This window comes from Rattus norvegicus, chromosome 2, assembly GCF_036323735.1.
Source record: "Rattus norvegicus strain BN/NHsdMcwi chromosome 2, GRCr8, whole genome shotgun sequence".
Lineage (NCBI taxonomy): Eukaryota > Metazoa > Chordata > Mammalia > Rodentia > Muridae > Rattus > Rattus norvegicus.
The window spans coordinates 84,025,185-84,046,130 of record NC_086020.1 but is presented as its reverse complement, the minus strand read 5'-3'; the positions used below and the strand labels follow the sequence as shown (position 1 = coordinate 84,046,130).

The window sequence follows — 20,946 nt, the reverse complement described above, 5'->3', positions numbered from 1 at the left end:
CTTCTTCCTGATCTGGTGGTGTCTCTTTAAAGATTTGTTTGTTTACGTGTGTGTGTGTGTGTGTGTGTGTGTGTGTGTGTGTGTGTGTGTATGGGTGAAGGTCAGAGGACAACTCAGGTCATCAGATTTGGCAGATTTGGCAGCAAGCACTTTAAGCTGCTGAACCCTGAAATCCCTGTCGGTGAGGGCTGCCCTGATGGCCTCCTCTCCATTTTCCTTTGGTCGTTTTTAAAGCGGCAGCAAACATTTGCAAAGTGTTTGCTCTGTGCTCAGCTCACTCAGCTGCATTGTCCCTCTTGGTAGGAGCCCACCCAGCCTTCCGGTCAGTCCCTGGAAGAAGAAAAGGTACGCAAATGACCAGGGTTCTGAGTACTCGGCTGCATGGGATGGTCAGACTTTATTTTATTTTTTGCAAATGGGCCAAACAAATGCCTGCTTTTACAACAGGTGCCACTGACAGGGTGCAACTGAGGCTGACAGGACCCTACTTCCCACCAGGGCTGGGAGCCCAGAGATGTCCCCTTTCTTTGTACCTCTCAAGTAAATTGCTGTTTTTGTTTTTGTTTTTTAATAACTGTTTTCATCTTTTTAGGTTTATTTTATGTATAACTGATATCTTTCTATATATCTGAGCTGATTAATTTATATCTACTTGGGTTTAATTTATATCTATGTGGGTTATGTTACCCACGAAGGAAAAAATGTCTTTGATTAAAGGAATGGGGTACAATGTTTTGGGTGCCTAAATCACTTTTTTTCTCACAAGCTCTTGTACAAAGCTTGGGTTCTGCATATTGCTGCAAAGAAAGAGCAAAAGCAGCTGTCAGAGGCAGCCCGGTGAGCCAGCGGAACAAAGCAAACGCACCTGCCCTCTGGTGTGCAGGCAGGAGAGTTACTCCCTGAGAGTTGTAAAGGCACCTAGGATACACAGCTGCAGACTTCCTGGAAGAGGAGGTGTGGCCACTCCGTTAACGCCCTTGAAAGAGTTGTGCCAGTAGGCACAGTTTCTACGTTTCTTTGAGGAATATGTAGGACCCACTGTTTAGCCCAGATTGGCCCCAACTTAGATTTCTTCTTGCCTCTTAAAATGCTAAAGTTTATAAGACAACCAGCCAACTTCTCTTTCCCCTTTCTACTTCCTCTTTGTCTCATAACCATATTCATCTCTGTGATAAATTTTCTGGTGTTAAGAATAAAATCCAGGGGTTTGGGGATTTAGCTCAGTGGTAGAGCACTTGCCTAGCAAGCGCAAGGCCCTGGGTTCGGTCCCTGGCTCCAAAAAAAAGAAAAAAAAGAAAAGAATAAAATCCAGGGATCCCAGGAATCCTGCTTCTCTCTGGGCCAGCCTCTCACTCCCTTTTCTCAGCTCAGACTCCCCATCTTGCTCACCCCATATTCTGTTCCCTGCTACCTCCTCCAGTCGCCCTCTAGCCTGGCACACACCTGACCCTGAGAGAACACCTGCAATTGTGCCACCCACCCTATGAAGCCGCCTTTCCACCCTCTCTCTGTGCCCACTCTGTGTCCTCCCTCTGCTGATCTCACCCAGCCTTAGCAGCTCTGGGTTCCTGGCATCTGTCTGTGTGAACTCCTTTCCCGTCTCCTCACTTTCTGCCAAGAAGTCATTCTTAGCTTCCTGTCTTATGCTGCCCAATAGAAGAACCATCTCTAGGGACTTCAGGAGCCCCCACATCCCTTGTGGTCTTCCAGAGCGCACGGTGATGAGTTCCTTCACTGCGGGGACTAATAAGCAGAGGATTGAGAACGCTTTTAAAAGCTGCTGTCTTTAGACATGCCCTCCCTCACAGAGTCATGAGAAACAGAGTTTGCAGGCCACAGGGAACTACTGCCCCCAGTGAGAAGGGAACCCGCCATAGTTCTGAGGCAGTCACTTGCTCACCATTTGGGCTGACAGTTTTATTCTTAGAGGGGACTTCTAGACAAATTAACTGTCGTCATCACCCAGCTGTGACCCCAGTGAACCACGTGAGAGCTGCTTATCACCAATGAGTCAGTTTCCTGAGACCCAAGTCCCAGGCCTTGAATGAGAAGGGCTATAGAGGAGGTGTAAGCTACAGTGGAGTTCTGGAACCCAGCAGCAGGAGCTGAGGGTTGTCTGGATATGGGTGGGGGGGGGTCTGAGGTGGGAAATGGGGCAAGGGTGATAGCCCTGAGCATGATGGGAGTCAGGGGAAGAAGTACGAAGGCAGTACTGACCTCGTGCTGGGTGGGGGAGGGGTGCTTGTTGACCTCAGCCTGGATGGGCCCCACTGCCACAGTTCTGAAGTCTGGAAGTCAGGTATCCAGAAGACAACAGAGCCCTTGTGCCTTGTCTTTCCCTTGCCTAGCCAGGCACTCCTGGCTATAGTGTATAGTGGTATTGCTCTAAACATCACCCTCATTTTCATGTACTCTTCTCTGTCTCCTGGACAACCCCCTAAGATCTTCAGATTCTTATCCACAAAGGTACTGTTTCCAAATCAGATCACATTCATATAAACCAAGAATTAAGATGAACCTCCACCCTTTATGAATCTATATTTTGAAACGGCATCTCATCAGGAAGCCCATGTTAGTATTAAACTTGGAATCCACCCGCATTTGCTTCTCCAGGCCTAAGACCACCATTTGTGCCATTACACCCCAATGCACATGTCTTTCTGGGGTGTGCAATGCAGTCTGTTTCAGACAGTAGTAATCTCAGGAGACGGGAGCAAGGCTCAGAATCCTGTGTGGCAGGGGTGCTGCACACCCCTCAGGGATCTGCATGCTTTCCCGAGGATGGGCCGTTGCTTGTGAGTCCCCACCCTGATGCTTCCCTATCTTTTCTGGTCATAGCCTTCTGGATGATTCTGACTCTGGAAGTCCTCTTGAATGAATGATGCCAGTCTGAAGCTGAATAACTGAGAGGCGGGGAGGGGTTACCTTCTTGGAGGGGGAAGTGCTTTCTTAGAGAATTAAATCCAGGGCATGGTAGAGCTGCTGTGGCGGGCTCAGGAGTCAGCAGTTGGTGGCTCCGGCTTGGTTGTCCCCCTGGCATCTATTGTTCCTGGAATAGCTGGACAATCTGTTCCAGGCAAGGAAGAAAACACACCAAAGCAATAGGGTGCCTTTGTTATGAGTGCAGTTGTAATCCCAGCATCCTTTGCAAATGATTACACTTACCGATTATGAACCCGTAGTTCTGCTTGGTGCTGATAGGAACCTATACTTCAAACTGACATATGCTGGGTGTGTACATGGGTGGTGTTCTAAGTGGTTTTGGATTTCTGCATCTTGCTATATTTACAGAGAGTCCTAGACTGCTCCTCCCTCCAATGTTTCCTTCTTCAGGCGCCCAGTCAGAGGTAGATCTCTCTGCCTCTCCTCTGCCTTGCTCTGCCTTGCTCACTCTCCCATGCTTCTCTTCCTGTAGTTGGCTTTCTCTCCACCCTAAGGAGATGCTGCTTTCTCATGCAGTGGCTACAGTGCTGTTAGCTCCTGCTTGTGGCCCTGCCCTCTAGCACACAGTGCTTGGCCTTTCTTACCCTGTGTTATATTAACAGTGCCTTACTGAGGAGGTGTTACTTACATACTACAGAGCATGTGTGTTCTAGCAGCTGGATGCTTTTCAACAGGTTCAGCAGTCCACTCCGAGTACACCCTCTGAAAATGAGTTGTCAGGAGGGGTACTGAAGTCATAGATTGTGCTCCGGAAAGCCGAGCTGGGCCAGGCCCTCGGTGGCCTTGTGGTGTAGTAAACACAAGCTCGATGGGGGCCCACATGATGTTGTTCTGACCATAACAGAACATCCTGTTGTACTTTAAGATTCTTTTTGCTAGTAAAACAATATATGAAAAACAGTGGATAGAGCTTTAGAGGTAGCCGTGTCTCTGAGTTCGATCTCCAGAACCCACATTAGGAAAAGCCAGGGGTGGTAGAGGGCACTTGTAATCCTGGCATTGTGGGGTAGAGATGGATAGTTCTCTGGTTCTCAAACATCACTCACTCAACATCGTCTACTCAGCGAATTACAGGCCGATGAGAGACCCTGTCTCAAAAGACAGGGTCGTTGGTGTCTGAGGAATAACCCTGAGGTTGCTACCGGTCCACTATAAGCCTGCACAATATGTGGCTGGACACCTATGCAGTTTCACATACATGAACATGCGCACATGTGTACTCATATGTACCTGTATACAAAAATAAAAATTATGAAGGGTGTAAGATAGGAAGTGCATAACCTAGGAGCATACATACTCACATGTTATTATCAGATTCACTGGGCTGAACATCACGTATGTGCTGTGCTCTCACATGACTGTCAGCATAGTAAATCACTCCCAAGCAAGTCATCCTCCATAGGACATCATGATGGCTGTGAGGTCTGTGGGCAGCAGGGAGTTCCATGGTCATCTGACACGTGTGGCACAGTATCAACCAGATGCCATGCATGGCATGTGGCTCTATCTGCACCTGTGTGGTCATCTCCCACTCCAAGATTCAGGTCTCCATCTCCAGTGTGCCCCCTTTCTAGTAAGCCCTCATCCATCTGAGATGGCCACTATGCAGGTTGCTTTAAATCCATGAATCAGTAGAACCAAGGCAGAGCCTCAGTGGACTCACACAGCCTCGCCCCAGGCCTGGTTTTCTTCATTCATTGTAAAGGGTTTTGAGATTTATCTGTTTTCTGTGTACCTCGTACCTCTTAGGTTGTCTTTTCTTTGCATTTATTTTATTACTTTTTAAGGTGTGTGTGTGTGTGTGTGTGTGTGTGTGTGTGTGTGTGTGTATGTATGTATGTATGTATGTATGTGTATCTGTACTTGTCTGAGTGCAGGAGCCCACCAAGTCCAGAGGAGGGAATCTGTTGGAGGCAGCTGTGCTGTACCTGACATGGGTACTGGGAACTCAGCTTCTGTTCTTGCAAGAGCAATAGTTCCAGTCTACTGGTCACTTCGCCAGCCCTTTTCTTTTTTAACAGCTGCAGGAAGAAGTGGTTTACCTGTTGGTTCCCCTGTTTGAAAGAAATAGCTCTCTGTATGTGTGTGTGCTTCATATCTCATTGTTTTTAAACATTGTGGTAAATGTATGTAACAAAACTGTCTCCTTTAACCTCTGTTGCAAGAGTGCAGTTTAGTGACATTGATGACTTTCACAATGCTACGTAACTATTACTGGTGTTTCCAAAGCTTTAGCAATGCGCGCTACACACACACAGACACACACACAAACACACACACACACACACACACCCATAACTGTGAAGTCTTCGCCAGGTCTGTCTTCCTGATGTCCATGCTCTCTAGCCTACTCCGTGTTTCACATAGGCAGACTGTAGTGGTTTGAATGAGCAACCCGACCACGTGCCTCGGGTCAGGAGTTTGAACACTTGTCACTAGTTCATAATGCTGTTTGAGGAGGTCACCTGACTGTTAGGACGTGCAGTTTTGCTGGAGGGTGAGCTTTGAGGGTTTATTGCTCACCCAGTTTGCAGTTAGCTCTCCCAAGCTTCCTGTGTGACAAAACGTGACCAGCCATCTTGCACCTGGTGCCCAGTGCCATGTTTGTCCGGCCATTATGGACTTCCTCTTTGGAACCATAAACCAACAGAAACCCTAACTTTGTGAGTTTTTTGTTGCTGCTGTTTTGTTTCTTGGCTTGGGTTTTTGTCTTGCTTTGTTTTTTGATCCCCAGTTATTTTATCCCAGCAGTGAAAAATAATGACTACATGTGGGGATATATGAGCCCCTTTGTGTCTGGCTTCCGTGACTTGCACCATTACGTTACTTGGGTTATCCTCCAGGTTCATGTATGCTGTGGCATGTATTGGAATTCCATTTCCCCATAGAGCAGAGAAATAGTCTTGTGTGTGTACACCTCATGTGGCTTATCCACGTTGCCTTGGGTGTTTTAGTTATTTGAGCAATGCAGCTGTGAGCATGGGTGCACAGGTCTCTCCTGGAATCCTTGCTTTGGACCTCCTCAGATGAGTGCCTTGCACTGGAATTACTAAGTTTGGTGGCAGCAAGCACTCTGGGGGGTCTGACTGTTTGGTTCGGTGGAATATTTGAGATCCCTCTGTGTTGTTGCATGAAGCAAGACTTTCTTTTTTTATTGTTAAGGGTGTTTCCTGCATTTGTGTATTTCCAGGTTTACCCACTCAATCCCCTTTCACTTTTCTTCCTCCCCCTCCCCCAGCCTTAGAAATAGGGGAGAGAACTCGAGCTGCCACCCTCAGTTTCATTAGGTTCCTTGATGATGAACAGCTACAGTGTTTGCCATTTGGGGCTGTGTGTTATGAATCAGGCTCCCGATGTTCTTGTATTGGTCTTAATTTGGGAGCGTGTCTGTGAGTGGCACTGCTGTATCATGAGGCAGACACATGCTAAGCTTTAACAGAGACTGGCTCCCCAGTGGTGTTCTCAGCCCCCATCTGCTGGGAACACGAGCGCTCCACACCCTCGCCAACATTTGGTATTGTCAGTCTTTTTAATTTTAGCCGCTCCAGTGGGTGTGCGGTGCTGTCTCTTTGTGGGTTCGATTTGCATTTCCCTGGTGACTAATGATATCGAGCACCTTCACATTTGGGAAAGGTTATAATTTAAATCCTTTTACATAAAGAGATCGCATTAGGAGACATTAACGAACACCTGTAAGCACAGACATTCCAAAGCCCAGAATGTCCTGTTGAAGTCATCTGCCTTAACAGCTATGAGTCAGACAGACAGATGTCAGTTTCAGTTACGTCTGAAATCACAAATGAGGCTGCAGCCTGGTTTTAAAAAAGCAGAAAAGCAGAGAGGGGCATGCATTCAAAGACTATCTTAAAAAGGAAAGAAAATGGAAGGCCGTCTTTCCTCCTCACCTCCTACTGGAAAGCCACGCTTTGGGGGGGGGGTCTGATTGTACTCCGTGTTGGGAAGCCCCTGCTGTGGTTCTAACTTAGCCTCAGCCCTGATTGTGAACCACCTTGATCTGGAGGCTTCTCCGAATTTGTGTCATGGTCCTGTCTTCCCAGGCTCCTTTGGCGGCTGACTAAGAAGTCTCTGCCTGCACTGTGCCAACCCCTCTATAGCTTGGGCCAGTTTCCACCTGCTGTGTGCTGCCCGCTGTCCCCTGGGTCAGCTCACATTGCATTGTTTACTTCCTGGGCTCTTTCCCTAGACCCAGTTTCCCCAGAGGAAGGACCTTATGAACTCATCTTCTTGGTTCCTCTTCCTATTTCTACACCCTGTCAGGCCCTGGCCGGCTACCAGTGCTGCCGGCAGTGGGTGGAGACGGATCTAGAGGCAACATGACTCCCCTCTTGGGATCTGACTTTCTGTGGATATTTGTCTACTTACCCATTCCTAGCAGATATAACTATGCCTATATATCTTAAATCTAGAAGACAAAATACAAGTCGCCATTTCCTGCCTTTCTTCATGATCTTTGCAGCCAGGCTGGTCACAAGGCTATCAGTTGTTCTCAGTGAGGCAGCCTGCTGGTAGTACCATGTGGGAGTGACTCTGGGTATGTAGGCTGGGGATAGGTAAGAGTTTATTAGGATATACCATGAAAAAGATGGGACTGGGCAAGACCTTGCCTGGCCCTGCTGAAGGAGAAGAGGTGTATGGACTCGGGTTCCAAGCGGTGCGAGCATCTTCACCGCTCCGCTGAGAGTCTCCTTCACTCCACAGCCGTGCCCCACATCCTCCTGCCGCATGTCTCACAGGCCACTTGGGAGCTTATTAAAAAATGTAGGCTCTGACTCGGGGGGCCGGGGCTGGGGCCTGAGGTGTGCATTTCTCTCCAGCTCCTGGCAACACTATCGGTCCAGAGACCTCCCTGGAGTGGCTGGGGTAGACGGTGAATCCAACCAGGTCTGTTTGAGGGAATCATCAGCCATCTTGTTCATTCTCCACCCTTTGCATTGGTGGTGTTGAATCCTGCCACCCTTAACATGCTATAAACTAGCCTTGGTACAGCCAGTTCAGTATTTGTGAAACTATTGTCTTTAAAAAGCTGTGGGGAGTAGGGAGACTGGGAGATGGCTTAAGGTATAACGCGTTTGCCGGGCAAGCATGAGGACCTGAGGTAGGCTCTCCAGCACTCGCCTCAAAATGTCAGAAGCTCAGGAGTATGGGGCAAGTAACAAATCGGCCCAGGGGTTTGCCGATGAGATGGTTTAGCTAATCAGTGAGTGTTTGTTGCAGTGGAAAGGCACGGTACTTAAAACAGTTGGAGAGAGGCCGAATTAGACATGTGACATCAGTCTCTAGTCTCCACATGTACATACGTGTGTGCGTGCACATCTTGTGTACACACATAGACTCATGAACGACTGTACACATGGAGACAACCATACACCGACACACTAAGGAGACCGGGTTGAGGTCTGAGAGCCTGAAGATAAAGAAATGGGAAATGTTTGCAGATAACCTAATGTGTTCTATATGTTCAAAGGGGTTTAATTCTTTTGAGTCTGACACTAGTGGGCAATTTAGGTTCCTATATTGAGTTTTATGGAGATTTTTTTCTTAAGAAATCTGTAAAGTTGATGATAAGCTGTAGCCCTTGAAAGGTTCAGTTTGTTGTTCCTTTTTTGGTTGATGGCTGGTGTAGTAAGCTCATGGGTACCCTCCCTCTGCTTTCTGTGGATCAAAAGGCAGCCTTTTCTCAGACTCTGTAGTGTGTCTTCACAACCCATGAACTTGTCTGTGAACTTGTTAAAGGCATGAGATGAGAGGCTTTGCTGAAGTTTTTATTTTCTTAAAAAAATTAAAATTTTGATTATTAAATTGGACAAACCATTCATTACATAAGAATGAGGGTTACTACTATTGAAGAAAAAAAGCCATCATTTAGACCAGCCATGTTAAAATCCTGCTGTTTTTTTTCCCCTTGTATTGTTAATAGTTAACTTTTTAGAAAAACATCTGAAAAATTTACTTGTTTTTACTTTATTTTACTATTTACTACTTCCCTCATGATTAAATTTCTTCCTATATATATATAATTTTAAATATTTAATGAGATCATACAATAGAAAAATTGTTCTTTAACGCTTTGTTCCAATTTCAAAAGAAGTTTGTTTGAGAAGGGTTGGGGACCAGCATTGATCTCATGTCTTCTAAGCATATAACAAATCCTGGTTGAAGCCTAGAGAGAAGTTTCTGAGCTGATAAGTGGCATTAAGTATATGTATTTAGCCACAATTAATATTACATGCAGTAACTTTTCATGATTACAATCATTACATGATAACAATCATCCTGTATTTCATTATGTTGATTACCTTTTCTTATTAGTGCTACCAAGTACCCAACAAGAAGCAACTTAAGGTGAAAGACTTTTGGTTCATAGTTTGGGAGACACCACCCATCTAGTCAGGGATGGGCTGACCGAGTCATGCCTAGTATTGGGGGCTGCTCGTTCACATCTGGGCAGATGAAGAATCAGAGAAGGGATTGCTGGAGTTCAGCTGGATTTTACCTTTCTTATTCATCCTAGAACCCTAGTTCATGGGAGGGTACCACTTAGGGTAGACCTTCACTCTCAGTTAAACCTCCCTGGAAACATCCTCACATACAGAACCCCAAAGTAGATGCTATTAATGCCTTAGGCCAGTGGTTCTCAACCTGGGGTCAGTATTTCTTTTGGGGGATTGAAGGACTCTTTCACAGGGGTCTCCTAAATCCATTGGAAAAACACAGATATTTACATTATGACAGTAACAGTAGCAAATTACAGTTATGAAGAACCAATGGAAAGAATTTTATGGTTGGGAATCACCACAACATGAGGAATTGTGTTAAAGGATAGCAGCATTGGAAGGTTGAGAACCACCGCCCTAGACATTTCTTAATCCAGTCAGGTTGACAATAACGTTAATCATCACAACTCTACCTTTGGTCAACTTGATACCCAAGTGTATCAGTCACCTCAAGTCATAACCATCAACCCTAGAGCTCCAGACTCTTCTGTTGATCCCAGTGAAGTGTGCATTAGTCTATCTCTAGAGTCCCCACAATCCTAGTGTCCTAACTTGTCCAAAACTCAAAGTTCAAAGTCATCCCAAAGACTCAAAGTAGTCTCTTAGCTGTCATCTCAAGTAAACATCAAGAATGAGTTAGATACTGCTATGTTTACAATGGGAAATGTCTCCATAGGCCACTGGTTCCCAACCTTCCTCACACTGCGACCCTTTAATACAGTTCCTCATGTTTTCCTGATCCCCCAACCAAAAAATTATTTTTATTGATATTTCATAACTGTAATTTTCCTACTGTTATGAATCGCATTGTAAATATCTGGTTTTCTGTGGTCCTAGGCAATCCCTGTAAAAGAGTCATTTCACCCTTTCCCCACTCCCCCACTTCCCCCCAACATCTCCCTGTCCCACACAAAGGGGTCATGACCCACAGGTTAAGAATTGCTGCTATAGGCTCTTTGTTTGAGATGGAGTCTTACTCTGTAGTTCTGGCTGGCCTGGGACTCACTACGTAGACCAGGCTAACCTGGAACTCATCTGCCTGCCTCTGTCTCCTGAGTGTTGGGGTGAAATGTGTGTTTGGTTTGTAGGCTCTTGTTTTAGCTCAGGGTCACTCTATGGTACCTTAAGGTATGGCCTTGCTGGAAGAAATGGGTTTCTGGGGGCAGGTTTTGAGGTTTTAGAGCTTTGTTCTACTTCCTGTCTTCTTTCTGCTTTCTTACTGAAGGTACAGAGTGACCAGATGTCTCTTGCTGACATCAGGAATTCCCCCGGCAGAGCTGATTGTACCCCTTATTCAACTGTAAGGGGAAATAAAGCTTTCCTCTGAAGTTGATTATTGTCAGGTATTTAGTTACAGTGAAAAGAGAAGTGACTCATTCACGTACGTCCAGGATGCAAAGGTACAGGGTAAGCATTCCCGTTCCAGAAAGGCAAGACCACTGAGTGTGCAGCTCCATGTTTGACAATGTCAAACACCATTGTCATGGTGGCATCATGTGGGTTCCAGTGGGCTTGGGTAGCCCTATCTCTCCAACTCTGTTGCTTGTATCACATGGAGCCTCTCTCTCTTTAGGCACTCTAGTCTTTGTCTGTCTTGCCTCATGAATGTCCCATGTTATCTGGTATCCTAGATATCTTCGATATATTGGGGTATCCACTGTAACTTCTAGACACTCCTGAGACTACTGTATTGAGTGTTACTTGGGTCAGAGAGAAACACTGGACAATGTTTTACTTCTAGCTGCTTCTTTTGCTGCAGATTCAGTGAATTCCTCTTGTTTATAGTGTGACAGTATTAAGTCAGTGACTCTGAACAACGGCTTCTTTTGTCCTTCCCTAGGAGATACAGAAATTCCCATTGCTGGCGGCCTGAGCATCATTCTGGGCTGTCCTGTCAGGGCCTATGGCTTGGTGTTTTGTAAAGTTTACTCTTTTCACTCCTAATGTGATTTGATTTAAAAAACAAAACCCAAAACCTGGTTACTGTCTTAGTCTTTAATTGTAATAAATTTAGTGTACATTGAGTAACATGTAAACAATGGAGGTGTGGTTGGCTTTGGGAAACCAGAAGGTCTAGATCAAGGAGCTATGTCCAGCAGAACCTTTCTTGCTGTGATTCTGTGGCAGAATGAAGAAGTGCTAAAGAGCCTACATGCTTGAGCAGGCAAGAATTGAACTTGCTGTCTAAGGCTCTTTATATACTAGCGTTAATCCACACATGAGGGTGACTCACTGCACGCCACCACTTTGGACATTAACTTTGCAACATGGCCGAACCTTAGCACACTTGCAGTAGCAATTCTGTAGTAGTGTAAGAGCAAGGAGATTGAACGCTACAGTGTGAAGTCAGGATCATCCAGGAACCAGGAGAGCTCAGTGGTTGATGGGACCAAGCTCCAAAGGGCGCTCTGAAATGTCTGAGCGCAGTGTTTCTGACCAGTGGAGATAGAATTTGTCTACAAGTTGTGGTAACAAAGTTGGCTTACCATGTGGAAAATGGAAAAACTAGACCTCTACAAAGTATCTGCCAGCTATAGAAATTAAGGCAATAGTGAATTAAAGACCTAACAATGGAAAAGGAAATCGGGAAACTTCCCAAATAAAATATGAGTATCTTCGTGATGCTTTAAAAGAAAGAGGTGATTCGTTTGTTTGTTTGTTTGTTTATGTCTTTTCTTAAATGTATGAGTGCTCTGTATGTCTGCAAGCCAGAAGAGGGCATCAGATGGCTGTGAGCCAGCATGTGGCTTCTGGGAATTGAACTCAGGACCTCTGGAAGAGCAGCCAATGCTTTTAACTGTTGAGCCATCTCTCTAGCCCTGACCTGATGTGTTTTAATTTTATTTTCTGTTAGGTTCTCATAGAACTGAGGCTGACCTTGAACCTCTGATTCTCCTACTTCTCCCTTCTGAGTACTAGAATTCGAGGAAAATAACACCATGCTTACCCGGAAGGGATTTCTCATTTTTGTGTTGAAAAAAGTTATTATTCTTGCGCATGCATACATGTGTGTGTGTGTGTGTGTGTGTGTGTGTGTGGTGCAAAAGTGACATGGCACATATGTGGCAGTCGGGACAACATTGTGGAGTCAGTTCTCTCCTTCCACCTGTGTGTGGGTTCTGAGGATCAAACTCAGGTCGGCGGGCTTTCATGGCAAGTGCTTTTACTCCCTGATCCATTTCTCCAACCCAGGCAGGATTTCACAAGAAAGCATTACCATAACAGAAAGCATTAATTATTTTATTATATCAAAATCAAAAATTTGATGGCAAAATAGAAAGTAGGAAGGAAGGCAGGAAGGAAGGAAGGAAGGAAGGAAGGTAGGGTATCTCCCTCCTGTCACACTAATTGCTGTTGAAATGGAAATATTTTGGGTATTTTGGGTTAAATAATAAAAGACACTGTTAGGAGAGTTGCTTTTGTTAACAGGGCCATTAGAACATTTTATATGATGTCCATTCATGACACCCATTCTATATCTCTTGGACAGTGCTGACTTTGAATACACAAAGAACTTAGTCTGATCGATGAGGAAAAAGCCAAGACGCCAGAAGGAAATGGACAGAGGATATAAATACACTGGCATTGCAACTAAAGTCACAGTAACGTGGGAGCCCCGAGTCCCTTCAGCCAAGACAGGATCTAAATCAGTTAAAGATGATTCTTTTTTAAATTACTTTTTATTCTTTGAGAATTTCAGACATGTTTACAATGTATATTATTGTACCCACCCCTGTAGTACCTCCCACCTTCCCTGCTCTACGCCCATCCTAACTTCCTGTCCTCTTCTTTCATGTAACCCACTGAGCTGCCTCATGTGCTTGGATGTGGGGCCATCTATAGGGCATAGGCAGCCCGTGGAGAAACCCGAACCTCCCCCAGCCTTCAACTGTAAGTAGCTCCTCAGCTGACGAGGAAACTCGTGAGCAACTCTCCATTCTGGAAACGTGGACTAGAACTTAAATGTGGACCTGCTGCTCATTTGGACTAGTCCTCAGGAAGATAGGGGGACTTGATTTTGCAAAGTCACCAAGGCCCCTGGGGGTGGAGGGTGGGGGAGGGGGACCACCAATGAGCGAGCATCACCGCTTCCTGTCTCCTGCTGTCTCATCCAGAGTCCCCAGGTTTAGTCATCTTTTTCTCTCTTGCAGTCTTCATTTCTGACCAGATGTCTTGCTCACGCCAACAGGGTGCCGTCATCTGAAGCCTGATTCCTGTTCTGGGAACTCTTTGTCAGGTGGTGGGCGGGACAGACTCCTTAGTAGTAGGGAGCAGGATCGCAGTGCCGGTGGTCCCAAGAGAAGGGCTGGTCAAGTCCCAGGGACCCCAAGAGTCATATAACCGCCTGTGGAACTGGAATATTTATAGGAGGAGGGTCCTGTCGAGTGGCAACGGTAGCTACTGCCTAGGACTTCTGCCAAGGACTGTGTGTACGTTTTCAGTCTCTATTTGTTCTTAAATCCAGACACGCTGTATCTCCCCAAGTGCAGGACCCAAGATCATCAGGACCCAAGTGCAGAAAGCCTTAGGCGCCTAGGCTTTATACACTGTTAAGAGAGGAACAGAAGGGCTTTGTTTGGTGACTGTGAGGGACTCCTCTAGATCTAAGAGTCGCTTTCAGAGGTACTTTTGCTGATGTAAAAAACACCGTGTGCATGCATGTGTATGCCCGAGCGTTAATGCCTGTAATCGCACAAGGGGATGTTACAATGTGTTCAGTCAAATGTTAGAGCAAGGCTTCCACCCAGTGATGTTCAGGAGGACTTTGGGTGCTCTCGCAGTGAGCTGAGAGCATTCTGTCTTGTTTGTGCAACCGTGAGCTGACAGTTGAGCCGGGAGGATGGAGAAGTTGGTGCAGTGACCGGGTCAGCAGAAAAACTGCCAATTCCAGCAGCTTGCTGATCTATCCTTCCAGCAACTGCTCTGTGCTCTTTCCCCTTAAAATTCAAGAACTGAAAAAAGCTTTACCTTATATATGGATGACCTTTTTCAAAAAACCCCATCAGCTGGAGAGTACAAGGCAGCCTTTATGGAGCTGATTGTGCTGTCTTGTAGATGTTAGTTTAAGACACCGATATCATTCCTTAGTGATCACGTGAGCACATGATCTAGTATTTGTTGTGGTAATGATTAATCTCAGTCAGGGGGTTCTACCCTACCTTAGATCATTCAGTTCTCAGATAAAAGACACAGAACTTTTTTTTTTTTTTTTTTTTGGTTCTTTTTTTCGGAGCTGGGGACTGAACCCAGGGCCTTGCGCTTCCTAGGTAAGCACTCTACCACTGAGCTAAATCCCCAGCCCCGACACAGAACTATTTTTATTTATAATAAAGCCTTAGACCTGGGCAGATATCTACCATCTAGGCTAGCATATCTCTTTCCCTACCAATAACCCCGAGCTACGACTTGCCATGTTCTGTCTGCCATGTTCCGTCTGGGATGCTCTTGCTCCGGCTGGCCAGTCCTCGTGGCCAGTTCTCAGGATCGGTTACCCCATGGTGTCTTCTCCTCTCTCCGCCCCCACTCTTCTCTCCCACGTGGTCCTTCAACCCCAAGCCTGAGAATTGAAACCCCACCAACCTCTCTTCTGCCCAGCTATAGGCTGTCAGCATCTTTATTTAGTTTCAAATTAAGGAGCAAAGTCACAAAGCATCATTTGGTGTACACAAGGATTCACTTGTCCCTGTGACAACCAGATCTTGGGGGCCAGCATTAGAATTATACACAGCAAAAGACGAAGCCTCAACACGTATTCTTTTGGCAGGGCCATTAATTATGGTAACAGGAAAGGTGCCATATGGAAAAAATCATTCTTTTTCTGTACCTTTGAGTCAGTTTTGTCCTGTAGTTCAAGATGGCTTTGTGTTTGAGATCCTGCTGCCTCTGCCCCCTGAGTGCTGAGATTATAGCCGTATGCCACCATGCCCAACTCATAAGTGACACTTTCATTGAAAATCTGGTGGGGCCACTGTGGGAGTACTCTGAATTTAAACTTGGCACCCTCCGTGTAGCAGAGCATGCACTGGCTGTGCTGAAAGAGCCCGTGTTAGCAGACCATTAACATCTCCTTGATGTGTGTGTCAGAGAAGGTAACCCTGACATACCCTTGGCTATATATTAAGTGCTTTGGCCAGCTGAAGTTGCTGGGTTACTAAACCCTGTGGACTGTGTGGCTTATGAACTAGGGGAGTTTCTTTCTTGCAGTTTTGTAACCTATGGAAGTCAGAGGTCAGGGTTCTAGTGGTGCTTGGTCCTATTGAGGTCCTCTTCAGGTTTCAGATGGCCACTGTGTCTCTCTCTGTCTTTGAATGCTGGGAAGGGATCTGGAAAGTTATCTGAGGTCTCTATTCTGTAGGCACCAATCTCATTCATGGTAGTTTCAGCCTCATGATATGTCACCTCTCAAAGGTTCCACCTTCTAATGCCAGCACTCTGTGGGTCAGGAGTTCAAGGGTGACTTGCAGGAGTACACAGAAATCTGTCTATAGCAGCAGGTCCTCCCAGTAAAGCCTCTGGGGACAAAAAGGTAACTTCTTGCCTTGGATCTCATATTTGTGTTTAGTGTCATCTACTTAATTAATACATTTCTAAAAACTGGTTTTGTGTGTGTGTGTGTGTGTGTGTGTGTGTGTGTATGTATGTATGTATGTATTAGGATGTCATGCCTGGATGTTTCACTTGTGCATTTCCAGTGAACAGCATAGAATTCCCACTCTCTTCTATTTCTGACCTAATCTATCAGGCCTCGGTTTTGTAATTCCTCAGACACACGAGAGAGTATCACTAAGTCCCAAAAAGGAGTCTTCTTGGGACTCACAGGTCTGCAGGGCTTAGCATAGACTTGATGGTGAGTAGAATCCTGGTGGTCCAGTGGATGGAACAAGTATATGAACAAGTTAAAGACCTTTCTTTGTAACTGCCACAAAGCCCACATTGAATTCACATTAGCCATTGCTTCCATAAGCAGCAGCAACAACGAATCCTAGAAACAACTAAAGTGGAAAGTCTAGAACCACCACAACTGGTAAGTGGGGCTGGATGCACAGCTTGGGCTCTGTGTCTTCACCTTTCTTGGTGGAAGCTGCCTCCTCAGGCTTCAGCAACAGCCTTTCCCCTCCACAGCTCACAATGGCTGGTTAGACCCTGGCTCTCCTAATGCCACCATTAGCCCAAGCCAAAAGCAGTCTTCATGCAGCATCTTCTCAACCTCTCTTGTTTCTCACTGGGCCTGTTAGGTCACATGACTTTTCTGGAACTAATCACTGCATCTGGGCGAGGTGATTAGCCTAGAAGCTAGAGATCGGGAACAGCTTACTCTTATGGAAACGCACTGGGGTGGCCAGGTACATAAATTCCCTGGAGAATAACTGTGCTAAGTAGACTTGAAAGGACAAGTTCTGGAGGCTGCAAGCATCCCTACTAAAACTCTTGTCCAAATTTTTCCTGTGACGAAGTGATCAAAGCCACTCAGAGGTGGACATTCTCCTACATCATGGTGGTCACTACCACAGCCCTAGAAGAGAGCAATTACTGAGGTACACCTCATCTTTCCCAGTTTAATTTTGGCCTTATATTAGCTTCAAGCAACAGGGAGATATTGTCCTGCAGTCTGGGGGCACAGCACTCTGGGCAATAGCACACTTTGGGAGGGAGAGCATTCTGAGAGGAAGAGCATGCTGGGAGGGAGAGCATGCTGGATGACCGAGTACTCTGATACTCTGTAGGTTGAAGCTCTACTCTTTGAGTCCTTCCTGTCTCTTCCAGTCCTTGTGGCTCCTGGGAGTCCATGGTGTTCTTGGTTGGAAGACCCATCACTCCAGTTTGCCTGTGTTTTCATATGATCCTCTCCCTGCTGTCTCCTTCCTCTGCCTATAAGGCCATCCACCACAGTGGATTTGACTTCATCCTGACTAGTCACATCTACAAAGGCCTTGTCTGCCTCTCTGGCACATTATGAGGAACTCATTGTTGGGTTTTAACATTTTCTCCTCCTCTTTCCCCTCCTCCTCCGGCTCCGATAAGTGTGCTAAAAAAACAAAACTACTCAGCCATCTCTCTGGCCCCTGGACCACATTCTCTCATCCATTCGTGGGTTGATGCGTACGTGAACTAGGTACTTGTCTTAGTTACTGTGACTAACACTGAATGGCAGGACATGCAGATACTTTTGTCATGTACTGTCTTTAAATCCTTTGGGCATGTCTCAGTACAGCTGGGTCAGATGCTATTTCAGCTTTTAGTTTTTGTGAGGAACTTCCGCCCCACTTTCATAATGGCTGTACTAGTTTACATCCCCACTGGCAATGGAGAAGGTTGTTACTATTGTGTATTCTTTTGTTGCTGTTTTTCTGTTTGTTTTTCGACATGATTTCTTTGTGTAACCCTGGCTGTCCTGGAACTTGCTGTGTAGACCAGGCTTGTCTACAATGTCAGAGATCCACCTCCGGCTGCCTCTGGAGGGCTGGGATTACACATATGCGCTATGACCATCCACCTTGTATGCATGTGATAATTGGGCAGATATTTGATTAGTTAGTAATCTCCAAAATCGGCCATCCCCCTGCGTGGACCTCTCCCTGCTGTCACAGAGCACCCTCCTCTGAGGTGCAGTGTGCTCTGGTCTGCATAGCTACGTTCTAAAATACCTGCTCTTCCCAGAGCATCCCCCTTCTATGATGGTGGACAAACCCACTCAGTTTCTTAGGGTGCGACTTTGGGGTCTTCTCGGTTTTTCTGTTCTCACGTACCCCAGGTCCATCCTAACAGAAAAGCATCTTCCTGAGATGATACCAGAATCCACACACATCTGCTACCCAAGGCTCCACCTTGGGCCACTGTCACCCGATCAGCTTCCATAGCACATGCCCCTTTGGTCTCCTGGAGCCAATTTCTGCCCCGCAGACCAAATTAATGCAGAATATTGATCACCAACTGTTCAAAGTGCTCTGGGGTTCTTCGCAGCTTCTGTGGGCTTGGGTACCGCTCCGCTCTCTCAGTTCACTCTGCCCCAGTTTGAGAATTCTGGGAATCCCCTGACAGACAAGCCCAGGTCTGGCTTTGCTTCTGCTGTTTTTTTTTTTTCTGCCTGAGCTGTTTCCCGTCCTTGCTCCCCTGGCTTGTGTTTTCTTGCCTCCTTAGAATCAGGGTCCAAACATTCCTTGTGAGTTGGCTTCTAACTCTGTCTGCTGCCATTCACTCACATCCTGACTCGCCCCACACTGCTGAATACTAGACATGATACTGGCTGTGTGTGTGTGTGTGTGTGTGTGTGTGTGTGTGTGTGTGTGTATACATGTATGTGTGTGCACACTTGCTTTCTCTCCCATCAGGAGGAAACAGCCCTGAGGGCAGACATCTAACCATTCATTGATGTCTTTACACATTGTACCTCATGGGATGGACTCTGATTATCAGCAGATAAATACTTGATTGGCTTAAGAATTGAAAAGGTTGAAGCTGGGGACCTGGAGTCCCTGTCTTAGTTAGGGTTTTACTGCTAAGAACAGACACCATGACCAAGGCAACTCTTATAAGGACAACATTTAATTGGGGCTGGCTTACAGGTTCAGAGATTCAGTCCATTATCACCAAGGTGAGAACATGGCAGCATCCAGGCAGGCATGGTGCAGGAGGAACTGAGAGTTCTACATCTTCATCTGAAGGCTGCTAGTGGAAGACTGGCTTCCAGGGTACGATGGAGTTCTTAATGCCCACACCCACAGTGACAAACCTACTCCAACAGGGCCACACCTTCTAATAGTGCCAGTCCCTTGTTTGCATTTACAAACCATCACAGTCCCTGTTGCCTCTGGTTTAGCCTCCTGGAAGACAGCTGTCCCCTCAGGGTCCCCAGAGCTCACTGATGACGCTTTGGCTGTGTGCCTCTGACCCATTTCCCCTCTTCATTTCCAGACTGGCCTTATTATTGCGTGCTACCATGGCTTTGTGGATACCGTGGTGGCCTTAGCAGAGTGTCCCCACATCGACGTCAACTGGCAGGACAGCGAAGGGAACACAGCCCTGATCACTGCTGCCCAAGCAGGTAAGAGCTGGCATTCATTCTCCCTCTGGGGCGATGCTGCTGGACAGCGACTTCTGAATGCATCCCACAGAGATGGGCCAGGAAGGGGCTGACTGGCATGCAGGAGAGAGTGCACATTTCTCTCTGTGCTCTTGGAGCAGCACGTTTACCCATTCGGTCAGGAATCACTGCCACCAGCTAGTGTCTTTGTGTAGAGCTGCCTTCGGAAGGCAGGCTTGCCTGCCTCTCAGAGCACTGACATCCCCCAAGACTGGGCGGCACGGTACTGGTGGGCCGGAGCCACAGTCACAAGCCTTACTGACAGTTATGTAATTAGATCCACTGAGAAGGTGACCTTGCTTTTTACCTATAAAGAAATGCTGGGGACAGCTCTCTGTGAGCTTCAGAGAATTCATGTAACCGAGTGAGACTAAATTAGTAAGAACCCTGCAAAAGTGGATCCAAGTACATGTCAGGTCACCTCTGGAGGAGAATATATACTCCGCCATTACCAAGTGCATATGGGTGCCCAGGGGTTGGCAGTCCATTCAGAGTGCTGGGATGTAGCGCAGTCCACAGAGTGCTCACCTAGGATGCTTAATGCCCTGGGTTCACTGTGCAAGAGGCGTGGTCTCTGCTTACCCATGACGTCAGCACTCAGGAGGTAGATTGCATGCAGCAGGGCCAGAAGCTCAGATCATAAGACCACCCAACCGGAGTTAGAGGCCAGCAAACAAAGAAACATTGTATTGAGTCTGTTTAACATAAATGCTGACACTTTTTTCAAACAGTTTTAAATAACTGATCCTTCCCTTATACATCAGTCAGCCCTTTGTATCTTGAGACTCCCCATCTGCAGATTCAACATGGATTAAAAAAAAATACACCATTGTAATCGGATCTGGAAGAGGAGTTGTAGACAGCTCAGTGGTGAGGCCCCAGATTTGATCTTGAGTGAAACAAATATCAACAGCACTCACTCAAACGACGAGTGTGTCAGCACTAAAGCACATACATTTTCCCTCATCAGTATTTGCTTAAAATACAGCATAATACATATTATATCTACCCTGCATTAGTTACTGTACATACTCTAGAGCTGGTCTAAGCACACAATACAATGTGTGTAGGTTATATGCCAATACTACACCATTTTAAAAAATTAAAAATCATTTTACTTTATGGATGTTTTGCCTGCTTCTATGTCTGTGCACCACACACACGCCATTCCCAGGGAGGCTAGAAGAGGACGTTGGATCCCTTGGACCTGCAGTGACCTGATGGTGGTGAGCCACCATGTGATGCTATTAACAATCCCTGGTTCTTAGTAAGAGCAGTAAGTGCCCTTAATCTCTGAAACATCTCTCTAGCCCCACTGTATCATTTTATATAAGATACTTGAGAACCTCAGGGTTCTGGTACCTACAAGGGAACCTGTACCCAAAGATACCAAGGATGACAGTGTAG

At 46.2% G+C, this 20,946-nt stretch overlaps 1 protein-coding gene across 5 annotated transcripts in view; it reads left to right on the top strand.

Moving 5' to 3' along the window:
• The window catches only part of Ankrd33b (ankyrin repeat domain 33B), an 81,807-nt gene that overhangs the window by 24,181 nt on the left and 36,680 nt on the right, over positions 1 to 20,946 (top strand). For 3 of the 5 annotated variants that reach the window (XR_005500280.2, XM_039102227.2, NM_001191565.1), the window contains exon 2: positions 19,371 to 19,500. The exons of 1 other annotated variant lie outside the window; for it this stretch is intronic. Coding sequence is in view for 1 of the 4 variants with exons in the window: in NM_001191565.1 (NP_001178494.1) it covers positions 19,371 to 19,500 (130 nt within the window). In the remaining 3 variants the exon portion in view is untranslated. Of the gene's footprint in view, positions 1 to 8,975; positions 13,350 to 19,370; positions 19,501 to 20,946 lie in introns of those variants that run through there. One more of the 5 variants, XM_039102228.2, reaches the window with a different exon arrangement.